At 38.9% G+C, this 22,631-nt stretch overlaps 1 protein-coding gene across 5 annotated transcripts in view; it reads left to right on the forward strand.

Annotated features, from left to right (window-relative positions):
* enox2 (ecto-NOX disulfide-thiol exchanger 2) overlaps positions 1-22,631 on the forward strand; it is a 381,399-nt gene that overhangs the window by 356,131 nt on the left and 2,637 nt on the right. For all 5 annotated transcript variants that reach the window (XM_049474865.1, XM_049474866.1, XM_049474867.1 and 2 more), the window contains 4 exons: positions 387-527; positions 9,607-9,663; positions 14,027-14,135; positions 17,780-17,865. In XM_049474865.1, coding sequence (XP_049330822.1) covers positions 387-527; positions 9,607-9,663; positions 14,027-14,135; positions 17,780-17,865 — 393 coding nt within the window. The remainder of the gene's footprint in view (positions 1-386; positions 528-9,606; positions 9,664-14,026; positions 14,136-17,779; positions 17,866-22,631) is intronic.

The following is a 22,631-nucleotide window of genomic DNA, read 5'->3' on the forward strand; positions in this document are numbered from 1 at the left end:
GTTAACAAGGTATAAGATACAAAAAAGCGTGAAAACTGATGTTGTAGAGTAATATTATAAGATTTTACACTAACGTGACTCCAATGTAAGTTATGTGTAGCTTCACCAAAGTTACATGGTGCAGCAGCATGAATTTGTATTCATAGCTGGAGCTAAATCTACCAATTCTCACATAAACATTCTTGTTCAAATGTTTAATATATATATATATATATATATATATATATATATATATATATATATATATATATATATATATATATATATATATAATAATCAAGCTAAATATAAATTCTGACATTTCAAAAGCAAAACCAAATGAAATGTGTATATAATCTGTGCACAGAGTGAATAAATATGTCTATTCTGTGAATTTCTGCCTGCAGCAACTGCTGAAGATCCGCGAGGACCTGAAACAGAAAGAGCTGGAGCTGGAGAAAAACGAAGACGAGAAGCAGCAGCTGGAGAATCAAATCCAAAGCCTTAAGGAGAGAATCCAAGCCTTCCCTACACCACACACTCTGCCTGTGAGTAACACACACCCATACACACACACAAACACACAGAAATGATCCTAAACACACTGCTGTAGAAGATGTTGACCATATCTCTGTAAGCCTGAGGAGGCAGCAGCAGAACTCTCCATGGTTCCTGTTCTGTCTTGCCTCTGCCCGCACTCTGTGTGTGTGTGTGTGTGTGTGTGTGTGTGTGGTGTGTGTGTGTTTAGTCTGGTGAAGTGAAGGACGGAGGAAGGAGATGAAGACTGATTGAGGACACTGTATTAATGAGTCTAGTCTACCGGAGATGTTTGGGTGGTTTGAGGTGAAGTGAGAATATTCAGCTCAGAAATCACACTGCTGTCTCTACTCCACACTACAGCTGTGCAGTATGTTATTTCAGGACCATTATCACAGTGTGCACATGTGCAAAATTCACATTGTAGGACATTAGATTACATTTTTTTAAATGGTTCAGTATCATTTATTTTAATTTGATCTTGGATGCATGTGGTGCATTATTAATATCATGATATATTGCACTGCATGAAAAAACTTGAATAATTCTTAGAGATTGTTGGCACACAGTATATGTGCATGTCTTCATTGGATAATACACTTGTAGGTAAAAATCCTGTATTTTCTATTGCAATGTATGTAGCAGAAAACAAAAATGTTGCAATGTCAAGGTTTTTCCCCTACTCAAAGAACACAAATTACAAATATTACTAATAGTATTCATAATTGGGGTTTGTCTTTACAAGTTTTTGAACAGTTTTTTTAGCATTCATAATTTCTCTTGATATTACAACCCCAATTACAACCAATTCCAAAAAAGGACACTGCACTGATTAGCAAATCTCATAGACCAATATTCTATTCCCAATAGAACACAGAACACATATCAGATGTTGAAAGTGAGAAATTCTTCCATTTCATGAAAAACATTTACTCATTTAAAGCTCTCATTCCATCATTTCTTCATTTATTTTAAACAGTCTAGTTGTGGTCTCTAGTATGAATAAATGCCATGTGAGCTGTTTTTGTGAAACAAATTGTTCAGGTTTCTATGTAACCCTGCGTTAGATCACTGAACTAGTGTTATCCGAAGAAAGACAGGTTTTGGTTCTAGATCATGAATATTCATACATGCAAAGATATCGCCTCTGATTGGCTAATAGCACTGCAGCAGAGAACGCCTACCTGCTCTATGTCATAAAATCTGACGCAAAAGGTGCTCACTTTGACCGGTGTTCTGTCAAACTGTGCTGCCTTGTCAAACCATGCTTCTCTAGTGTATATTTAAGGTCTTGGTAAAAACGCAGAAACAACCGGAGATCCGATTTAAACCTACAGTTACTTACAGAAGATAGCTAACGCTTAAACTTTCAGAAGCTGTAAACATAGATGTTAGCTGCTCTTTAGCTAACCTTTGCTGCAGCCCGGGTTCAGCGCTGCCTGTGGGCAGTCCTGAGCCGAGGTGGGCAAGGCCATGAGCTTACAGTTTGATATAGACACCCTAACATCTCTCATATGCAGCATGCATATACAACTCAGAGAAACCTATAGTATTTCACAAAGAACAAGGACAAGTGGATTTTATCGGAAGGAGACCTTTAAAAATTTGAAGGCAGCAACAGAACTTCAAAAAGTTGTAACGGGGCAACAAAAGGCTGGAAGAGTAAGTGGTACTACAGTAAAATCTGTTTCATCTGGAGCAATTTACAACTGACTCACATAAATGGGTACTAAAAAAGGCATTTTAAAGCAGCAGAGATTCTCTAAAAAAAAAAAAAAAAAAGGAAAAACGTGAAGCCATTGGATATCATCCCACCACCTACAGTACATAATATCATCAATATATATAAGAGAATCTGAAGAAATTCCTGTGCTCAAAGGATAAAGCTGACGGTCTGTACTGGATGTTGGTGATCTTTGGGCCCTCAGGTGGGACTGTATTTAAAACAAGCTGGACTGATTCTCTACTGGAAATCACTGCACATGGTCAGTAACATATTTTTTTTGTAATAACAAATTAACAAAACTGTGTAAGGAACTTCAGTCCTGAAGAGCAGGCTGGCTCATGCAAACTCTTGTACTTTTCCTGCTCAAGCACACCTGCTTTAACTCACCCGTTAATTGCCGTTTCGGATTCCACTTCTTTTAGCCAAGTACAAATAGCTGAGGCTGCAGTGGGCACAGGCTCACCAGAACTGGACAAAGACTGAAAAAGCCTGGACTGAGGTATACCAATGAATCTGCTGAGCCTCACAGATGGTAGGGTCAGGAATTTGGTGCCAACAGCTTGAATCCATGGACCCAACCTGCCTTGAGTCAGCAGTCTAGGCAGGTATAAGTGGTGTGATAATGAGGGCAATGTTTCCTTTTCTTTAAACTAATCAATCTTTGCTTGAATGCCACAGACTTTTTCAGTCCTGTTGCTGATTAGGTCCATCTCTTAATGGATACGATTTACCATCTTCTAACAGCTGTTTACAACTTTAAAACACACAACAAAAGTCTTCTTTGCAAAGACAACCAATGAATGTATGATACATGGATGCTATGATTCCGTTACCTATAGAAGTGAAACCAAAAATGTCTGCCATATTGTCCATTTTGCCAAACCAAAGTCTGCTTAGTCTGCTTTTCCCCAAACAAGCATCTCAGACTACATTCATTGAGTTTACTTCACAGCCTAACAATGCCGATTATTCCTCAGGATGGCCAGTTTGCACAGTAAATATTAAGTATTTAGCTATAAAACAATTTACATTTCCATCAAATAACAGTACTGGAGCTCAGCTCTGTTTGACTAATTTGTCAGTAAGACAAACCAGTTTAACCCCCGTGCTGCTGTTTAGATTACATTAGATTAGCTTAAAAAAACTGCAGAAATCTTCATACTGGGTGTTTATAAATTGGACCAACAGCACAACACTGTAATGGGAGAGGGAGGTGTTGGATCCAAGTGCAGAGCAAAATAGACGTTTATTTTTGCATTGATTTATTTTTAATTATATATGTTTAGGTGTATTTATATTATTGATATTATGTGCATTAGTTGTTTATTTGATTAAGAATTTATAAATATGTTTTAATAGTATTTATATTGAAAAGGGTGTGCTTATGGAACTTGGTTTGGTTCTCCACAGAGGAGAAGCCTGAAGAGGTGTGAAAAAAGGCGGGAAACTGAACAAAGAAAAAAAGAAAAACAGCTTTTAGCTTCAAATAAACCAAAATAAAACACAACCAAAATAAAACAGGCTGAGCACAGCTTATTCCTTTCTTTTTGCTTTCTTTTAAGAACTTTTATATCTTTTTTACGACTTTCTTTTCAGATCTCTTTGATTCGTTTTGTGACCCTTTTGCTTCTTTTAAGAACTTTTCCTTTTTTGGGGGCTTTTTTTAAATTTCTTTTCTTTTCTTAACTTACACCCTCTGTTACCGGTCACCTCTCTATAAAGGGTGTGAGGAGAATGAGTGGTTTGACTGGGGTTTGTATAGAGTGCTGCACAGGTGTGGTTGTGATTCTGGGAATTGGAAATTCGGGATTTAATTCCACTTATTTTTCCCCTCAATTGCCCAGCTCCCCTGCTGGTGGCCAGTGGTGTAGCACTGCCAATCACAAACACCACATGACCAATAATAGAATGTTAAATTAGCTCTAGTCCCCTGAGAGTTTGAATAGAACTCAGCTACTCCATATAATGCACAGAAAGTTCCTGTGGATGGTCTGTTCCAGCAAAGGGTGTCAATCATTCTGCCTTTTCTGTTTCTTTTCTGTTTTAGCACAATAAAACTCTTATAGCACTTCTGGAATTGGAAGTTGGATGGACAGCTAAGATGAGAAAAAATTAGACATATGTTAGTGATTGGAGCTACACAACATACTGCAATCAGCCAGAAGGCTTTCATTTTTGAGAGATGTTGAGATGTTGAGCACTGTTCATGCTTTCTACAGTCTTTGGATAGAAGAGAAGATTTCCTGAAAGACCTGCAGAAACTGTATGATGCAATCCTGTGGAATCCATGTCATGAAGAATTGAGGATGTTCTGGGAACAAAAAGAGCCCCTAGCCAGTAGTAGTATAGTGTTCCTAGTAAATAGTTCAGAAAATATAATTGCATCATTAAATACAGTTATGAAAAGAGTGACATTTTAAATTCAGAGGTTCACATCTACTCCTCTGGATTTCTTTCTCAATTCTTTTCCATTCTACTCGGGAGAGCCGAGCTCAGAGCAAATCCCCCTGCTTCTCGAAGTGGAGGCCTTTAGAGATGTTTCATTTGACCACTGAATAATTTCACTCTCTCCTCCTCAGTCCATTCTCATTCAGAGAGAAGAGAGGAGATGGCACTGGGCCTGAGCGTCTGTTAGCAGTGCTGGTGTGAACGCAGCCTGAGTGTTTTAGATCCTGGGTATGAGTGGGGCTGAGTGCACCCCGTGGCTCTGAAAGAGCACTGTGTGTGTGTGTGTGTGTGTGTGTGTTGCGTGTGTGTGTGTGTGTGTGTGTGTGTGTGTGTGTGTGTTTGTGTGTGTGTGTGTGTGTGTTGCGTGTGTGTGTGTGTGTGTGTGTGTGTGTGTGTGTGTGTGTGTGCAGCTGCAGCCACTGCATTAATGAAAACTAATGGCACCTCTGCAGTACCCTGTGGCTCAACGCAAGACCTTTTCAGTTTCCTCCACCACTGTGCCCAGAGACACACTAATGATGGCTGTGCTTATGGGACAGTTTTTTTTTGTTAGAGCTGAGCATTGGGGCAGTCAAAAGTTTGGGCACATCTGATTGACTGTACACTGTATGTCCAAAGGATGCACCAACTGCTGACATGTGTTGGCAGTCACGTTATTCACACAGCTTGTCTAGTCCCTGAAGTATTTTCAATAGAATAGGACTCTGTAGAACAGGAGTCAGCAATTAAGTTAAGATATTTTCCAAGCCATTACATGGCGAGCCACAAAATAAAAATATCTTTTGAAAAATACAGTGTAATGATATGGAGTACTACAAACTAGTAGCTCTCCAGCCCAGAGGGTCGTTGAACCCACTTGCAGAACTGTTGAATTCAAAGCAGGTAAACCCAAGAAGAAAGTAAAAAATAGATAAATAAACACACCGCCCCTCACGTGGGATCGAACCCGTGTTGTCAGGGTCACGGTCCAATACACTATTGCTGCCCCAGCTAGAGAATTGGGACGTGGCTGGGGAAAAAAAACGCCCTTATAAGGGGATATGGAGCTCAAGAACGGTGAAAAAACATGAAATGAGCGGAAACTAAAGTCTAACTGAGAGAGAAACTAAAAGAGAGACGGGAGGAATGAATTAAAACTTGACAGAGAAGCATTTTATTCCTTAATTTTTTTCATTATCGTTCACTATAGTTTAAACAACCTCACAGGATAGATGTTTTATGCTTTCATGCAGCCTATTGCAAACCACTGCTCTAGAGCAGATAATCATGAACCTATTGACAACATGTCTGGCAATGCCTGGTTCATGCTAGAGTGGAAGCCCTCCAATTTTGAGCTGTAGAGCAATGGAACAGTGTTTTCTGGAACAATCATACTATAGTGCATCTAGAATGTTTGGGATAATCAAACATTCTGACATTACTAACACACTCACTAATCACTGAATAATCATCTCCTGTCTTTTTGGGAAAGGACTGTAGGACTGCTGAGAGGTTGTCCCTCAAGCCAGCCTAGAGCAGCCCTGTTAGCAGTGAGCATTGCTTGAGGTATACTTTGATCGTTTATTGGCTTAAAATGGATATCAAAGCCAGTGGTGTGGTTTATATAGTGGTGCAACTAAATCTAAGTGCTGATCGTCCTGTCAGGGCACTCACTTTTCTCAATGTCATCCCAATAGAGTGAGTATAATAATTTATACTCTCTTGGACTTCCAGCTATGGATTTATATAAATGTACAGCTCTGGGGGAAAAATAAGAGACCACTTAAAAAATATGAGTTTCTTTGATTGTACCAAATTGAAAACCTTTGGGATATAATCAAGAGGAAGACAGATGATCACAAACCATCAAACCAAGCTGAACTACTTGAATTTTCACACCAGGAGTAAAGGCATAAAGTTATCCAAAAGCAGTGTGTAAGACTGGTGGAGGAGAACATACCAAGATGCATGAAAACTGTGATTGAAAACCAGGGTTATTCCACCAAATATTGTTTTTTTTTATCTCTTAAATCTTTGTGAATATGAACTTGTTTTCTTTGCATTATTTAAGGTCTGAAAGCTCTGCATCTTTTATGTTATTTAAACATTTCTCATTTTCTGCAAATAAATGCTCTAAATGAGAATAATTTTATTTGGAATTTGGGAGAAATCTTGTCTGTAGTTTATAGAATAAAACAACAATGTTCATTTTACTTTAGCATTTACCTATAAATAGCAAAATCAGAAAACTGATTCAGAAACTGAAGTGGTCTCTTAATTTTTTCCAGAGCTGTATATATGAGTTGAACTGTCTAAGCAAGCGCTTAGACAGTTGCACCACCCAGGAGCGCCTGCTACTGTGCTGCTTTAATGTCTGTTAAACTAGCTGATAGACTGAGCAAGCTGCCAGAGCCAGTTTTAGAGAAGCATAGCTTTATTTCTATACTAGTTTGTGTTTAAATGGCTAAACACAAACTTTTTTGTGATGAGAAGGATCTAAATAGTAGGTAAGGAATTGGGAAAGAGAATCAGAGTTTAAAAAGAAAGAAGACAGGTGAGTTATCGAACAGAGCACAGGTTCAGATTTCCAACTCAGCCAACACGTGTGCAGCATTGGTTCTTTATCTTGTACGGACAGATTTGATTTAACCTGCTTTCTTAGCCCCCTGCTGTAGGACGCGGCTGAGTTTTATTAAGCCGCATTTTATCACGTTCCACAGTCCAATCAGTTCTGACCTGCTGGCTGGCTGGCTGATGGCTGATAAGGTGAGGCAGGGAGAGTGACAGAAATGCTGTGTGCTGCTTCAATGCAGATGCCTGTGATGAGATGAGATTAGTGCGAGAATCAGTGTTGCGTGCAGAGTGGGAGAGGTAAGGCTGTGAACACATGATACCCAGATGAATCATCTAAGACAGACTCATTAATGGAGCAAAAGGAAATCAATTTACTGCTGTTGTTTCTCCAGTAGATCTGAGGGCGCTGATAGCTGGAGCTGTTCATTTTTGCATGTGAGGTGATTTTAGGGTGTGTGCGCTTGGGCATATACGTGTGTGTGTGTGTGTTTGGTAATTATCTTCTTTATTGTCCTGTCCTTTCTCAGCGCTGAGGCCACTCTTTTAGGTTAACCAACTGAAATTACATCAGCAGTCATTACACACTACAGCACATTCCATCACCCCCTCAGCCTCCAACAATCACTTCATTTCCACAAGTTCCTCTCAGCGGTGTGAAGCGGCACGCCTCCTGAGCTGTGAGACGCCGCTATTATTTGTGTTTGATTAAAAGGGGAGCATCCTCTGGAGGCTTTTTTTTTTTTTTCTTTTTTTCTTTTTTTTTGATCAGCGCCTGCTGTTTTTAGAAACTCCATCAGTAAACCTGACCTTCATCACTGTGCGTAGCTCTCACTCTCTCTGTGCTGTTAATTTCTCAGTTGTGTGTTTCCTATAGAAACAGGGTGAGTGTGTCCATAGACTAGAAGTATTATATGTGTAGGTGTGTAGGAAGATTCTCTCTATTAGCGATTGCTAATAGCGGTTGCGTGAAGATGTCTGGTGTCAGGAAATTTCCAACTTTGTAATTGATTAAAGTTGAATTTGTCGAGAGTTGCTTTCTCAGCAGGAAGTCTTACCTGTACGACTGCCGAGAGGCCATCCCTCCAGCTAGCCTTTCAGCAGTTAGTGAACACTGTTAGAGCTGTACTTTGCTAGCTTGGTAAGTTATGTAAGCATTAAATGAATATTAAAGAGATTAAAGAGTGGGTTCTCGAGGGTGCTGGAACTGTTTAATGAAAGTGTCCATGGCACATGGCAAGGAATTCACAGTCCACTTCATTCACCAGTGCAGAAGCACCAGAAAACATGTCCCAACCAATGGAATGTTGCGTTAGCTTTTTAATTGGGCAGCACTTCAGTAATTCTTAAGGAGTTTTTTTTTTATTATTAATATATTTAAATGTGCCTAAAATGTTTGCCCAGTACTGAACACTGACATGTCAAATGTAATTGGACAGCTGTACATAAAATGATCAAGAACATTTATGCCTATATAAGTTGTGAGGTGTTATCTTGTTAGTGAGGATAAACACCGGCCAGTATGCTCATAACAAGGTTGCATGAATTAACACCATTATACAATTTGTGTAATAAAATTGTGTGGGCAATTAATATTACTTAATCCACAGTGTCATATGTAAATAATGGGAATATGTCATAGAAGGCATTACTACCCAGAGTGTACATTTTGTGCATATTGTGCTCAGCAGCTTCTGGTTAGAATTGTCCATGGAAACGATTAAACAATGCAGGAGACCCCAAACACATTCCATAACACGCTTCTGTAAGACTTAGATGCGAGTTCTGCCTCATAAATTTTGGAATCTCAGTATAAAGTACTGAAGTCAAAAAGTCAAAAGTTTGGATACACCTTCTCATTTTTTTCTGTGTTTCTTTATTTTTATTTTTTTCTACATTGTAGATTAATATTAAATGTATGAAAACAATGTATGAGACACATATGGAATTACATAGTAAACAGTAAAAAAGTGTTAGTCCTCCACAATCCCCTGATTTAAACCTGATCAACTTGAGATGATGAGTTGGGATGAGCTGGAGCTTCACAGAATAAAGGAAAAAGCAGCAACAATTGTTCAGCACCTCCAGGAACTCATTCCTTCAAGATGTTGAGAAAACTATTCAAGGCGACTCTCCCTCATGAAGACACTAAAAAAAAAAATAATAATGTTACAACATAATTCAGCATGTGTTCCTGTATAGCTTTAATGTCTGCAGGATTACGTTTACAATGTAATAAAACAAACTGAATGAGAAAAGAAGGTGTGTGCAAACTTTTGACTGGTACTGTATATAGCCTGGATTTAAGGCTTTATTCAGTAGTTGACATTACTCTCTGACATTTTGTGCTTTTTATTTGTCTATAGCTGGAGAGACCGGAGCGAGAGGACCAAGGCAGTGATGAAAGTGCAAATCACACCAACGTAAGTGTGAGAGACTGTCCTTCTCTCCACCTCTCTCTTCATCTTCAGTGCATGCAAACACATCCCTCCATTTCCTTCCTTTTCCTTTTCCTGTCCGTTCTTACCGTCTCCCATTATATCCGCCATTACTTTACCCCCCTCTCTCCCTGCACCTTTCCTCCCCCTATCTGTGCTCCCATCATCACACCAGTCACTCACAGCCACACACTTCATGTCGCTGCTTCCTCCTGCCTCAGCCTCCTGCGCCCCACTTTTGGCCTCCCTCGTCTCTCAGCAGCCTCCGCCAGCAACATGACAGATCATTAGAGGGCAGTGGAGCGGGGGTGAACTTTATTTGTGGCAGGATAAATCACTCTGACACAACTGGGCGCGGGCCTGAGGATCCAGCGGAGGAAGAGGAAGGCGGCGTGGGGAGAGGAAGAAGGCCATCCGAGGGTCGGAGGAGGGCGCGACCCGACCTGTCCTTTCTGTCCACTCACCCTGCAAATGAACTCACGCACACACCAATATACACACACACATATACGCACATACACACACACATACAGCCACTCCATCACTCTGTCAGAAGCAGCACGATGCAGCCTGAGCATTGCAAACATACTGATTGGCTATGCTGCCTCTGCCACCCTCGCATGCTGTCCATCTCCTCCACTCTATCACTGTCCCTGTCTGTCTGTGGGGCTGCACTGGGAATAGGGAGCACTAATTGCCAGTTAAGGTGGTGGACCAGTTTAGATCTCAACCAGTATACAGGGTATATTTTTGTTTAGAATGCAGTAGGGCTGGGCGATATTATACACACAACAAACAAATATCCCGGGTCATGGTAGATTCCATCAGCGGCTGGAGTCAGAGAGAGCACATTTGGCCTTGCTCTCTCTTGGTGGGTAGATGGCACTCTTTCCCCACATCAGTCCCACTGTAATGTTGGTTAGCACAGGTGTCTGTTAGCTGATAAATTAAACATAAAATGAAAATAAAATGATAAAATTCAGCTCTGGAAAAAAATAAGAGACCACGTCAGTTTTCGAATCAGTTTCTCTGATTTTGCTATTTATAGGTTTATGTTTGAGTAAAATTAACATTGTTGTTTTACTCTATAAACTGCAAACAACATTTCTCCCAAATTCCAAATAAAAATATTGTCATTTACAGCATTAATTAGCAGAAAATAAGAAAAAAGATCCTCAAATAATGCATAGAAAACAAGTTCATATTCATAAAGTTTTAAGAGTTCTGAAATCAATATTTGGTGGAATAATCCTGTTTTTAAACACAGTTTCCATGCATCTAGGCATGTTCTCCTCCACCAGTCTTACACACTGCTTTTGGATAATTTATGCCACTCCTGGTGTAACAATTCAAGCAGGTCAGTTTGGTTTGATGGCTTGTGATCATCCATCTTCCTCTTGATTACATTCCAGAGCTTTTCAATTTGGTAAAATAAAAAAAACTAATAATTAAAATTTATTAAAAATAAATGTAATAAAAATAAGTTACAAATATTTTTTTATTTAGAGCTGCATGTAATATATATATATATATATATATATATATATATATATATATATATGTGTGTGTGTGATTTTCGATATACAATGTATATTTACTTACAGCTATTTATATTTACTTACAAATTATAGTTACTTCTGTAACAACTGAAAAAATGCAGTTTTTTTCAGATGTTTAATTAATATACAGGTGCAGTTTATAGGGATGCAGTATTGAAGTGGCATCAGGGCTATGAGGTGCTGAGTGTGTGATATCAGTACAGCTTGAAAAGCTTTTTAAGGTATTTTTTCTGAGGCTAGTCATTAAGGATAGTGTACACTTTGTACACTTGTTTTTTTGTAATTGGCTATTTAGTTGAATGGTCCAGTTAGCACAGTAAAGGCCTGGAGCTGGAAAGCACTTATTTCGGCCTTAAACACAAATTCCTGCATCGCACCTAATCCTTAATGTAATTGCAGCCCATAGCAATGGGTATATCACTGAAACCCATATTGTGGCTGAAATTATCTCAGTCTTTGTTTACTTAATCAGTTGTTTGAATAGGGCATGTTAAGTGCAGTGTTATTGATTTTATTTAACCTGATTTAATTGATTTTTTCTTGAATTATCTGTGTATTTCTAATTCTGATGTTGTATTTGTCTTATTTAACATGTTCCTTATGACTTGTCTTTTTACTCCTATTCAGTATATCTTTCTGTAAAGGTTTAAATAAAGGTTAATTGATGTAAAATGTCAGAGAATGTCAGCACACAGGCTGCTGCTGTTGCATCTGGTGATAAGTTGAATGGCATCATCTAAATGGAGATATATGTAAATGTGTACAGTGTTAGTGGTGCAAGTTATCATTCTGTTGGTAAAGTGGTAATGCCAGTTTATTAATCAAATATAAACAGTATGGGTGAGAGATACAGTTAAATGTTGTATTAATATATTAGTACTTTCATCCTCACATGTTTGTATTATTATAAATAATAAAGTAGGATATAAAAAAATAATAAAATGACTAGTTATAATAATAAAAAAATAGCTGTAAAAGGTTATAAAATGGTAGCATAAAATTCTGATAGAATTAACAATCATTATACTTCGTTATTTAAAAAGTGAGATTCTCGGGTAGATAGGCTGATAAGGTTTTTTTTTATTTCTGCGCTTTGTCAGTTGTTATTGTATGTAAAATATCAAAAATGATTACAGTAATAAGTGGCTATAAACACTAATTAGTGTTTTTTTGCTGACACAACCTTTTCTTTTTTCACTTTTTGACATAATGAGAATTAGGAAGTTGATTACAGTGTATTAAAACTGATGATGAATAGACCAAAAGAAATGTTAAAAAAAACAACCCTTTTACATTGACTTCTATTAAAAGTTAAGAAGCTTTTTTTCTTCTCCATAAAAGTTACCATTTTAATAAGACAAAGTTTGCACATAACAATAAAGGTAAAAAAAAATGAATGTTTATATTGTATTTATACCATTCTACAATAATTTTTGTTTAATCGATATTATAATATATTGGTCATTAAAACAGCAAAAAAATAGTTAATTTCTTAGAACAGAGTCTGTACTACTGTATTTACTGCTATTTACTGTCTGTACTACGGCCTGTACTACGTTTTACTCTCTGTACTACGCTCTGTACTACGGTTTACTCTCTGTACTACGCTCCGTACTACGGCCTGTACTACGTTTCACTCTCCGTACTACGCTCTGTACTACGGCCTGCACTACGTTTTACTCTCTGTACTACGCTCTGTACTACGCTCTGTACTACGGTTTACTCTCTGTACTACGCTCTGTACTACGGTTTACTGTCTGTACTACGCTCTGTACTACGTTTTACTCTCTGTGCTACGCTCTGTACTACGCTCTGTACTACGGTTTACTCTCTGTACTACGCTCTGTACTACGGTTTACTCTCTGTACTACGCTCTGTACTACGGTTTACTCTCTGTACTACGCTCTGTACTACGGTTTACTCTCTGTACTACGCTCTGTACTACAGTTTACTGTCTGTACTACACTCTGTACTACGGTTTACTCTCTGTACTACGCTCTGTACAACGGTTTACTCTCTGTACTACGCTCCGTACTACGGCCTGTACTACGTTTCACTCTCTGTACTACGCTCCGTACTACGGCCTGCACTACGTTTTACTCTCTGTACTACGCTCTGTACTACGCTCTGTACTACGGTTTACTCTCTGTACTACGCTCTGTACTACGGTTTACTGTCTGTACTACGCTCTGTACTACGTTTTACTCTCTGTGCTACGCTCTGTACTACGCTCTGTACTACGGTTTACTCTCTGTACTACGCTCTGTACTACGGTTTACTCTCTGTACTACGCTCTGTACTACGGTTTACTCTCTGTACTACGCTCTGTACTACGGTTTACTCTCTGTACTACGCTCTGTACTACAGTTTACTGTCTGTACTACACTCTGTACTACGGTTTACTCTCTGTACTACGCTCTGTACAACGGTTTACTCTCTGTACTACGCTCTGTACTACGGTTTACTCTCTGTACTACGCTCTGTACTACGGTTTACTCTCTGTACTACGCTCTGTACTACGGTTTACTCTTTGTACTACGCTCTGTACTACGGTTTACTCTCTGTACTACGCTCTGTACTACGGTTTACTCTCTGTACTACGCTCTGTACTACGGTTTACTCTCTGTACTACGCTCTGTACTACGGTTTACTGTCTGTACTACTCTCTGTACTACTGATTACTGTGTGTAGTACTCTCTACTAGTCTCTGCAGTCTGTACTGCAGTCTGTAGTATTGTCTGTACTGCAGTACTCTGCTCTCTCTGACTCTGTGTTTACTCTGGCTGTAGGATGCAGCAGCAGCGTCGGCGGTGGTTTCCTGCAGTCAGGAGAAGGAGAGCCTGCCAGAGAAGGGTCCGCCCAGCCCGGTCAAGTCTGAGAGAGAAGCCCTGCTCGTGGGTACGTATTAGAGATGGGAGTGTGTGGAGACTCCTGAGTGCCACCTCTTTTCATCACTTTATCAAATCAGCAAGCAGATATTCTCCTCATTATTCTGTCATCTGCTGTCTATGATGGTGTGTGTGTGTGTGTGTGTGTGTGTGTGTATGTGTGTTAATTGCCTGGTGAAATGAGTTCCTTCATTACCTCTAAAGGTTTTAATAGCTGGGATTTTGGCTGCTTGCCCACATCAGAGCCAAAGAGTAGAGTGGACCCAGTTCTTGGTGTGTGTGTGGGGAGGGGGGGGGTGGCTGTATGTGTGGGTGTGTGTAACATTTGATGTGCTATAAGATATTCTAGCAGTTAATGCCTCTGTTGTATATTAAGCAGCATATTGTCCTTGCTCTTCATAAGCACAGTCTGAAAAGGTTGCTGCTTAGCTTTTATGGCAGTTGCCTTCCTTTATTGGTGTGTGTGTGTGTGTGTGTACATGACTGGCTGCTAAGTTGAACAGGGAGTTAGTTGACGTGTTGTCCAGCATGTTGGTCTCTGATGATGAGAAATGATTACATGCCAGATCAGCTGGTTAAGCAGTTAATGGGCTGTTCCTGCATGTTCCTCTAGGAGAACACAGACAACCTCTCTCTCTCTTTTCTCTCTCTCTCTCTCTCTCTCCCTCTTTCTGTCCTGCTCTCTCTCTCTGCTTATTCTCATGCCCGCTCTCTCTGTCAGACTCGTTTTGTCTGACGTCTTCTTTGGAGATGAATTGCGGTAAGCAACACTGAGAGAGAACCATTTCCTCCATATAAGGAGTCACTCTCTCTTTTTCTCTCTCTCTATCTGTCTTTCTCTCTCTCTCTCTCTCTCTCTCTCTCTCTCTTCCTTACTCATTTTTTCCTTCTGCAAATAAAAATAAATGGCCCTCCAAAAAGCGCTGAATGTGGAGATACACTACACTATATGAAATAAAAGTATTGGGACCCACTCTTAATCGTTGAATTTAGGTGTTCCATTCAGACCAGTTGCACAGGGCTGTCTTTGGCATTCTGCCTGTGTATTACGATTTCACCACATTTAAAACCACAGGAACGCACTCATGAAGTTTCTGACCACGGAAATATAGAGAGCGGGGTGTCCAAGTGCTGAGGAGCACAGTTCAGAAACGTCTCAGTCAATAGCTGCAGAGCTCCACACCTGCTGTTAGACAGATTCTTCACTAATGGCCATAGATTAAGATTGGGACGTCATTAAAACTCCTGTAGGTATAATTTGTAGGTGTCCTATTACTTTTATTAATATAATACTGATTGTATACTTGATTTGGAAGGTACAGTGGTAATACTGTCTACCACAGCATAAAAGATTATAATGATATCTCCAATTTAGGACAGTATTTCAGGTTTGATTAATCAAATTTGTGTCTGTCTAGTACACAGGCAAATAAGCTATTTATCCATGTGCATTTAAGATTGCCACAAGGTGGGGGAGCTGTGGAGCAGTTTAACTGTGTTCTCTGAAATTATGGTGCTCTATCCAATACTTTTAGGATGAGATGAGGTTGTGATCCTCCAACATCTTGACCTCACTCTATCTAGTCAAAAACATACTTCTCTAGTACATGCATTACATACAGTTACTCTGACAAAAAATCTATTTAAAGTACCTTTGATATTTAAAGAAACAATGATACCTTTGTACATATGGGGCCCTATCGTACACCCTGCGCAGGGCACGTTGCGATGCTCTTTTTTTTTTTTTTTTACACCCCATCAACAGTCTGTTTTCACGCCTTTTGCCCGCACCATTAAAATAGCGTCAGAGTTTAGGAATAAATCTACACAGATGGGTGTGGTGGTCTGGAAGTGAGGTGTTTTCAGGTACATTTCTGGTCTGTGGAAAACACAGGTGATCCACTGAAACTGTAATGAACCTAGACAACAGTCAATCAGTCGAGTCCATTCCTACAGGTGTACCCAGAGTGTGTACACCTCTGCTCATTAAACACATCCACACACACACACACATGCTGCAGAGCACAAACCGGACTTTTAACTCAACAGTAATCAGAATAAAGAATAAAATAACTTTGCTGTTCCCTTAAATGAGCTGTTGGCGTACCTTCACAGCGTAAACAAGCAGTCCAGTATCCTCTGCTGCGACACACAAAGCGCCACGCAGTTAAGATATGAACAGGCCAAAGTCAGGGCTCACCTGGCTCTTAAGGGGAATGGCGAGTGACGCACTGATTGGTTTATTTCATGTTACGTCCAAAACACACCCATGATTCATTAAGAGAATTAGTACATGCCTTTTGCGCATTTCGAGGTGAACAAGGCATATTTTTGCGCCCTCACGATACCAAAGACACACGACGTGCCCTAAATCCAGCCGCGTGATACACAATTGACCACTAAAATTGGGCCCATTGTGTATTGGGAATCTTTTTTTTCACCTGACCAGTTTATTAGAGTAGTATATGTATTGTATACCGATAAGTTTTTAGCCACGTGCATTTACACTTGGTGGTTTAAATGCTGCTACAGATGCTAATTAGACTGAAATCTGATTATTGCGTGGCATGGATGATGCACATTTGCTCAATTATGAGCACCAATTATTACTGGTGTTTCTTTTTTACTGTGAGGAGTTTCCATTGTCAAATGTGTCTTGGAGATATGGATGAATTTACACTGCTATAGAAGTGTGACTCAAACATTTAGATAACATCCTGAAGTGATTTGAGTGATTGGATTTGTATCCAGATGTTAAGTGAGCCTTGTGTGTGTTTACACTTGCCTTTTTAAGTGAACAGGTGTAAACAGGGTCACAAAAAACAAGTATATCTGTATAAAAATTAAGTTCCGCGTAGCTCTACTGTCTAAACTTCTTCATAGAAAGATAGACCCTCTTGTAGACTTTTTATATACTTATATACCAAGAACTGACAGTGTCGAGACCAGTGGTACACCTCAACCGGATATGAACTTCAACTGGAACATTAGCTTAAAAATGACCAGCCATTCCAGTGGAGCAAATTCATGTTAATGTCGATTTCCTCTCACTTCCTCAGCCACTCAAGCAGCACTGATGGTGCTAATTGTCATTTAGCTCCACCAAAGAGGGCGTGACTGTGGATCAATGAACATGTAACTGGAGAAGTCACGTCAGCGAAAGTATGTCATAATGAATAACTTTCTAATGTATAGACCACATCCACAGTCCATTATGACTAAATGGAATAGTGACCATTCTTCCTGTGTGTCCTTCACTCATGAGATATTACCTCATATGTTGCACCATCGTGTATAGAATATAAAGTGCTGGAAGTGCCCACTGTTGTTATGGCTGATATTATTAACATGCACCAAGTAAAATCCATGGCTGGCTGGTGATAAAAAAATAGGCTCTGATGATTGAGCGCAGTATCAAAGCAACAATTAAACACTTCTTTTTCATTTAGCCAGCTGAAGAGGCAGAGCCAAGGGTCGTCACAGCCGGGCTGCTTCTTGGAGACCACCTTCGAGTGCTGCGAAATCGATTTCCAATCAACAGGTGGCGGGAAGGAAAAATAAAATCCTTTCTGGCTTTTTTTAGGAGGCAAATGATGCTGATTTAGCTGATGGGGGAATTGTATTGATGGAATTGTGCTCTCTTTCTTTCCGCAGGAATAATCTCGACGTTCCTCCATGTACATCCGTTCGGAGCCAGCATTGAATACATCTGCTCCTACTTACAGCGCCTGGACACAAAGGTATGCCTTTTTTATCTGTTGATAGTACCTCAGAGCGCTCTGTACTGCTATATCAATCGGTGATTCTTCTGTTCTCTTTATTTATAGTCCTTTAATTCAATTTAATTTAATTTAATACAGTGCGCAATACATCCTTTTTGCTGCACTCAGCACATTACTGTAGGGGTGGGCGATATGGCCCATCACAATATTTCATGGTATTATCGCGATACTCGTATTATAACGATACTCTTGGTGATATGACAAAAAAATACAGTACTGCAACAAAACAAAACTTATATTTTAATATTGTATACAATATGATATTGCACACCTCTAACTAAGATATAAAAAACAAGAATTTTAGCAGATTTGTAACAGAAGTCAAAGATTCAGAATGTCATGATACTACATATAATAATGCTCTCCATATATCCAGGATTAAAGTAAAATAAGTGATACTAAACAGATATAATTTGTCTGTAGTAGATGTATAATGGTAAATGAGAACAGTGTGAATTTTTCTTTTGCTTAAAACAGCCAAAAAAGTAGTACCCTGATGTGATAATTAGGGGCGGGTGATGAAGCACGATATTTCAAGGTATAATATCGTTCACGATATTCAAAAATGTTGTCGATATTATCGTGTACAAAACGATATGGCACACCTCTACTTTACTGTTAATATGCGACTTTGCGTATGTTACATTTACAGGTGTGTTTATTTCTGTGTGTGCATGTGTGTGTATGTGTCTAGGATGGGTGTATCTGTGACTGTGAAATAATGTTGGTTATCACACAAATTCCTTGTATGTCTGAGCATGACTGGCCAATAAAGTCTGATTTATTGATTTAAAATCAATTCCCTTTTACCCAGATACAAGTTATTATATGTAACACTGACTGGTGTCCAATGATTTTGCCATATTCCATATATTTTTTAAACCATGGAATTGCCTCCATCTGAATGCTACAATACATTTTTACTAAGGAAAATGGCAATTAAAAAAAAGTATTGCACAGTGAATTAGAAAAGTAACTTTAATCTAATGACTGGATTGGAAATAGTAACACGTTAGATTACTCACTACTGAACAAAACAATCAGATTAGAGTAAAATGGGTACCACTTTAAAATAAGACTACCTTTATAAAGGGTTTATAAATGGTTTACAATTAGTTTATTAAAGTTACTAATTAGGTTGTAAATGCCTTAAAATCGTTAATAATCAGTTATTAATAACACATACGTAGAAAAAGCAACAATGATCTGTTATTTGCCAAATAGTGAACCCACGGCTATCTATATTGTTGCCCTTTCTACGTATGTGTTATAACTGATTATTAATGATTTTTAAGGCATTTACAACCTAATTAGTAACCATTAATAAACTAATTACAGACCATTTATAAACCCTCTATAAAGGTAGTATTATTTTAAAATGGTACCATAAAATGTTGCTAACATCACTGATGATATCCCATGACATTTGGCATGTCAGTCACTGTCATCCAAACCATGCATCTCCATTTTCATCATTTTCACTTTTAGACCTAGTTTGAATCTAGCAGACAAAACTACAATGGATTTTACCTAATATATGACCTGGAATAAAATCCTTTTACACTGGAGACTGGAAAGTTGACAGCGACCATATGTTCTCCAATAAGCATTTTACCCAAATCCAGGCAGGTACGTCTCTCTGATTCAGCTGATTTTTGCTGATCACTGAGAGGTGAGTAAGAGGCTGTGAGGAAGGAAGTTGGTAGTTTGGGGTGATGAGTCAGGCTTTCCTCGATTCTGCTGAACATCTGTGCCAGACACAATTAATTAGGCTCCTGTTCATTCCAGGGCTGCAACAATTAGCTGAAAACAACAGTTCAGACTTCCACTTTGGCAGAACTCAGGCTGGAAAAAAACTCTTTGTAGATTCATAAAACTCAAATGTACGAAACATTGACAGGTCTTGGGGTCCTGTTTAAGTTCTTTGTTAATGAGCGGATGCATATTAATAAACTCCTAGCAAATGTGCCAATCCCTCTAGACTTGGAATTAAAGTCTACATATTACAAATACACAAAAATATTAATAAAAGATTATTGGTAAACACATATACAGTATATGTTAAGCTTCACATGGAGCTGCAGCAGAGAAGACATTATTGTGTATCTGTCATAACTGTCTGAGCAATAAATCAGATTAAACTGCACCTGAACAGACATTTAGCTGAAACATCAGGAGTATATTTAAGCAATAATACACGAGAGGGAGTGCTTTAATGTGTAATTATTGTGTGTATTATTGTGATCATCCCACAGTTCTATTATCGCTGTTTATTGAAAGATTTTAAGTTAAAGAGGATGAGAAACTACGATTTGTTTGGTGATAAACACTCCGGGAGTTAAAATAGTTCCATTGCTGCTCTGTTTGTAGCTGCGCAGTTTGGTTTGTAAGCGCTGCATCCTTGCTAGGTTACCTGTATGTGGAGGAGTAATACATGGAGAGCTTCAGTGATAGGTCATTACCAGCTGATAATGGCGCTCATAGATCGGCTCTCAGCCAATCACATTGCAGGGTCGGAACTAACTATCAAGGTCGGATCAAATTTGGATTTCGTTCGGGATTAGACAGAGACCACCTCCTTTCACAGGTGTCCGCACCAAGAGTACAAATAAACGGGAGTCCATTTTAACCAGACTAAATAGTGCTGGTGTGAAAACACCATAAGATAAAGTTTTCATATGTTTTTTTTTTTTTTGGTGCACTTTTATTTTACCCAGTGTCAAAACAAAACAAAACAAAAACCGAACGAAGGAGAAAACAAGTTTACAAAGTCATTAACTGATTCAGATCAGAGCAAACCAACTTTAGGTTTGGAAAAACCCCAAGTCACTCTAGGTGGGATTTAAACCGGCAATCCTAGCACATGCTGCAAGTCAACTCCCATTTGGTTGGGTTACCTTTTTTGTTTTCCTAAGCTCAATTTGAGAATCACTATTTATTACACTGAGAGATTTGGGGATATATGAAAGTTATGTAAGTTTCTTTGCACTTATGGTATTACATATATTTGCATACCAAACACATACATACCCACATACACGCACTTCACAGACTGAATTGTTCAATGCTGATCAACCTGGCATGCCCAGCGTTCCATAGAAAGAACAACTCACCCTCTAAACATATGGAGCTCCCGGAGTGGGCAGTGCCGCCATGCTGTGCCAGTCCACACACATTCATACATACACACACACATAATGAGATGTCATCTCTTTTTTTTCTCTCCTCTTTTCTGTTCTCATCCATTTCCACTCTATGCAGAGGCCATCCTGCTCACAATGTCACCACTGTGTGAAGACAGCCTGCCCTTGATAATGCTCTCTCGCTCTCTCGCTCTCTTACTCTCTCATACTTTTTCTCTTATTCCCCTCCTCATCTAGCGAGTGAGAGATCAGTGTAGCCTTGTCTTCCAGATAATCTCTCAGCAGCTTCTTCACTCTGCTCCTTCCTTCTCTCTCTATTCTATTGTATTTTGGTCCATATTTTAGGTTCTTTCTTTTTCTGAGTTTGGAGTTTTGAGGCCCTGAGGCTCTGATTGTTCCCACAGTCTCTTCTTCACACAAGCTTGCTCCCACACTCCGCACACACTCCACACACACTCACGTCGCCCCATATCTTTTTTTAACACGTGGTTTTTAGCAGAAGCCTTCCGCTCCAGCAGAATGTGCTAACAAAGCCTTGGCACTAATGAACTGCCTTCATTAGTGAATTGGGACATGCGCCTTAACTGTGCTGCTGATCCGAATCAGAACAGATCTTTTTATTCATAAAGAATATCTCCTGGTGCAAGTCTCAGCATACATTTCAATAAGATAAAGTTTTGCAGTTTATGAAAAATAGTATATATATATAAGTATATATAAAGTGTATTAAAAGAGTTATAATAATATACACTAATGATCCATAGGATAAAATCAGCTCTTTGTTTAACTGAGCATAGAACTGTAGTTCTATAATTACAGACTGAAGTCCTGTATCTGTTTCTCTGCCTAGATTATTGTTCACCTTTTACCCTGTACTTCAATGGTCAGAACCCACAGGATAAATCACCACAGAGCAGCTGTTATTATTTGGATGTATAAGTCCTGCTGGAAAATTAAATCTGCATCTCCCATCTTTAACCATCAGTAAAATTTGCATTTAATTAGAAAATCAAGGGAGCAGAGTCTGGAGGAAGAGTGGAGAGACACACAGTCCAAACTGCTTGAGGTCTAGTGTGAAATTTCCACCAATCAGTGATGGTTTGGAGAGACATGTCATCTGCTGGTGTTGATCCACTGTGTTTTATCAAGTCTAAAGTCAGTGCAGTTTTGTTTTCCCACAAAATCTTACAGCACTTCATGCTTCCCTCTGCTGACAACTTTTGTGGAGATGAGGATTTCATTTCCCAGCATGACTTGGTACACTGCCCATACTGTCAAAAGTACCAAATGGTTTAAAATCTAAATAAAATATTTATTTTTTATTATTTTCACTGATTTTTGGCTGTAATCATTAACAATAAAATATATAAACGCATAAAATAGATCACTCTGTGTGTAATGCATCTATAAAATATATGAGTTTCACATTTTGAACAGAATTACTGAATTAAAATAACTTTTCAATGATATTCATTTTTTTGAGCTGCACTAGTAGTGTACTACAGTCTGTAATTATAGAACTAGTGATTCTACAGTATATGCATCTAACTGTTTTCTTCTTACGAACGTATCATTAGGTTT

This window comes from Astyanax mexicanus, chromosome 2, assembly GCF_023375975.1.
Source record: "Astyanax mexicanus isolate ESR-SI-001 chromosome 2, AstMex3_surface, whole genome shotgun sequence".
NCBI lineage: Eukaryota > Metazoa > Chordata > Actinopteri > Characiformes > Acestrorhamphidae > Astyanax > Astyanax mexicanus.